Source organism: Lepidothrix coronata, unplaced genomic scaffold, assembly GCF_001604755.1.
Source record: "Lepidothrix coronata isolate B3197 unplaced genomic scaffold, Lepidothrix_coronata-1.0 Scaffold785, whole genome shotgun sequence".
In the NCBI taxonomy this organism is placed as follows: domain Eukaryota; kingdom Metazoa; phylum Chordata; class Aves; order Passeriformes; family Pipridae; genus Lepidothrix; species Lepidothrix coronata.
In genome coordinates this window covers 8,532-9,797 of record NW_016690965.1, presented here as the reverse complement: position 1 = coordinate 9,797, position 1,266 = coordinate 8,532, and the positions used below count along the sequence as shown (strand labels likewise).

Here is a 1,266-nt window from a genome sequence, read left to right as displayed (position 1 = left end):
CACGGTCACCCAGGGGTCACCCAGGGGTCACTCAGGTCACCCAGGGGTCACTCTGGTCACCCTGGGGTCACTGAGGTCACCCAGAGGTCACTCAGGGGTCACTGATGTCACCCAGGGGTCACTCAGGTCACTCTGGGGTCACCACAGCCCCCCTGGTGCTGCTGCACGGATTCCCCCAGAACTGGTGGGTGGCACCCCGGGGGGGGCACTGGGGGCACCCTGGGGTCACCACGGTCACCCCGGGGTCACTGAGGTCACCCAGGGGTCACTCTGGTCACCCCGGGGTCACCACGGTCCCCCTGGTGCTGCTGCTGCACGGATTCCCCCAGAACTGGTGGGTGGCACCCCGGGGAGGGGGCACTGGGGGCACCCTGGGGTCACCACGGTCACCATGGGGTCACCCAGGGGTCACTCAGGTCACCCAGGGGTCACTCTGGTCACCCCGGGGTCACCATGGTCCCCCTGGTGCTGCTGCACGGATTCCCCCAGAACTGGTGGGTGACACCCCAGGGGAGGCACTAGGGGCACCCTGGGGTCACCACGGTCACCCAGGGGTCACTGAGGGTCACCCTGGGGGCACTGAGGGCACCCCAGGGTTACCACGTCCCCCCTGGTTCTGGTGGGTGCCACCCCAGAGGGGGGCACTGGGGGCACCACGGTCAGCATGGGGTCACTGAGGGTCACCCTGGGGTCACTGAGCGTCACCCTGGGGTCACCACAGTCACCCAGGGGTCACCCAGGGGTCACTGATGTCACCCAGGGGTCACTCTGTTCACCCCGGGGTCACCACGGCCCCCCTGGTGCTGCTGCACGACGTCCCCCAGAACTGGTGGGTGCCACCCCGGGGGGGTCACTGGGGGCACCACAGTCACCATGAGGTCACCATGGTCACCCAGGGGTCACCTAGGGCTCACTGAGGTCACCCTGGGGTCACCACGGTCACCCAGGGGTCACTGAGGGGCACCCTGGGGTCACCACAGTCACTATGGGGTCACTGAGGGTCCTCCTGGGGGCACTGAGGTCACCCTGGTCAGTCTGGTCACCCTGGCATCACCATGGTCACCCTGGTCACTCAGGGGTCACCCTGGTCACTCTGGTCACCCCGGTGACCCCGTAGTGTCCCTGGTCACCCCATGGTGCCCCTGGTGACCCTCTGGTCACTCTGGTGTCACCCTGGTGACCCCGTGGTGTCCCTGGTGACCCTCTGGTCACTCTGGTCCCCCTGGTGACCCCGTGGTGTCCCTGGTGACCCTCTGGTCACTCTGG

At 67.8% G+C, this 1,266-nt stretch overlaps 1 protein-coding gene across 1 annotated transcript in view; it reads left to right on the top strand.

Annotated features, from left to right (window-relative positions):
* Positions 1-453: 453 nt before the first annotated feature.
* LOC108510393 (epoxide hydrolase 3-like) overlaps positions 454-1,266 on the top strand; it is a gene marked incomplete at its 3' end in the record, with an annotated part of 8,719 nt that continues 7,906 nt past the window's right edge. Inside the window, exon 1 of the mRNA XM_017840071.1 lies at positions 454-494. Within this exon, the coding sequence (XP_017695560.1) occupies positions 454-494 (41 nt within the window). The remainder of the gene's footprint in view (positions 495-1,266) is intronic.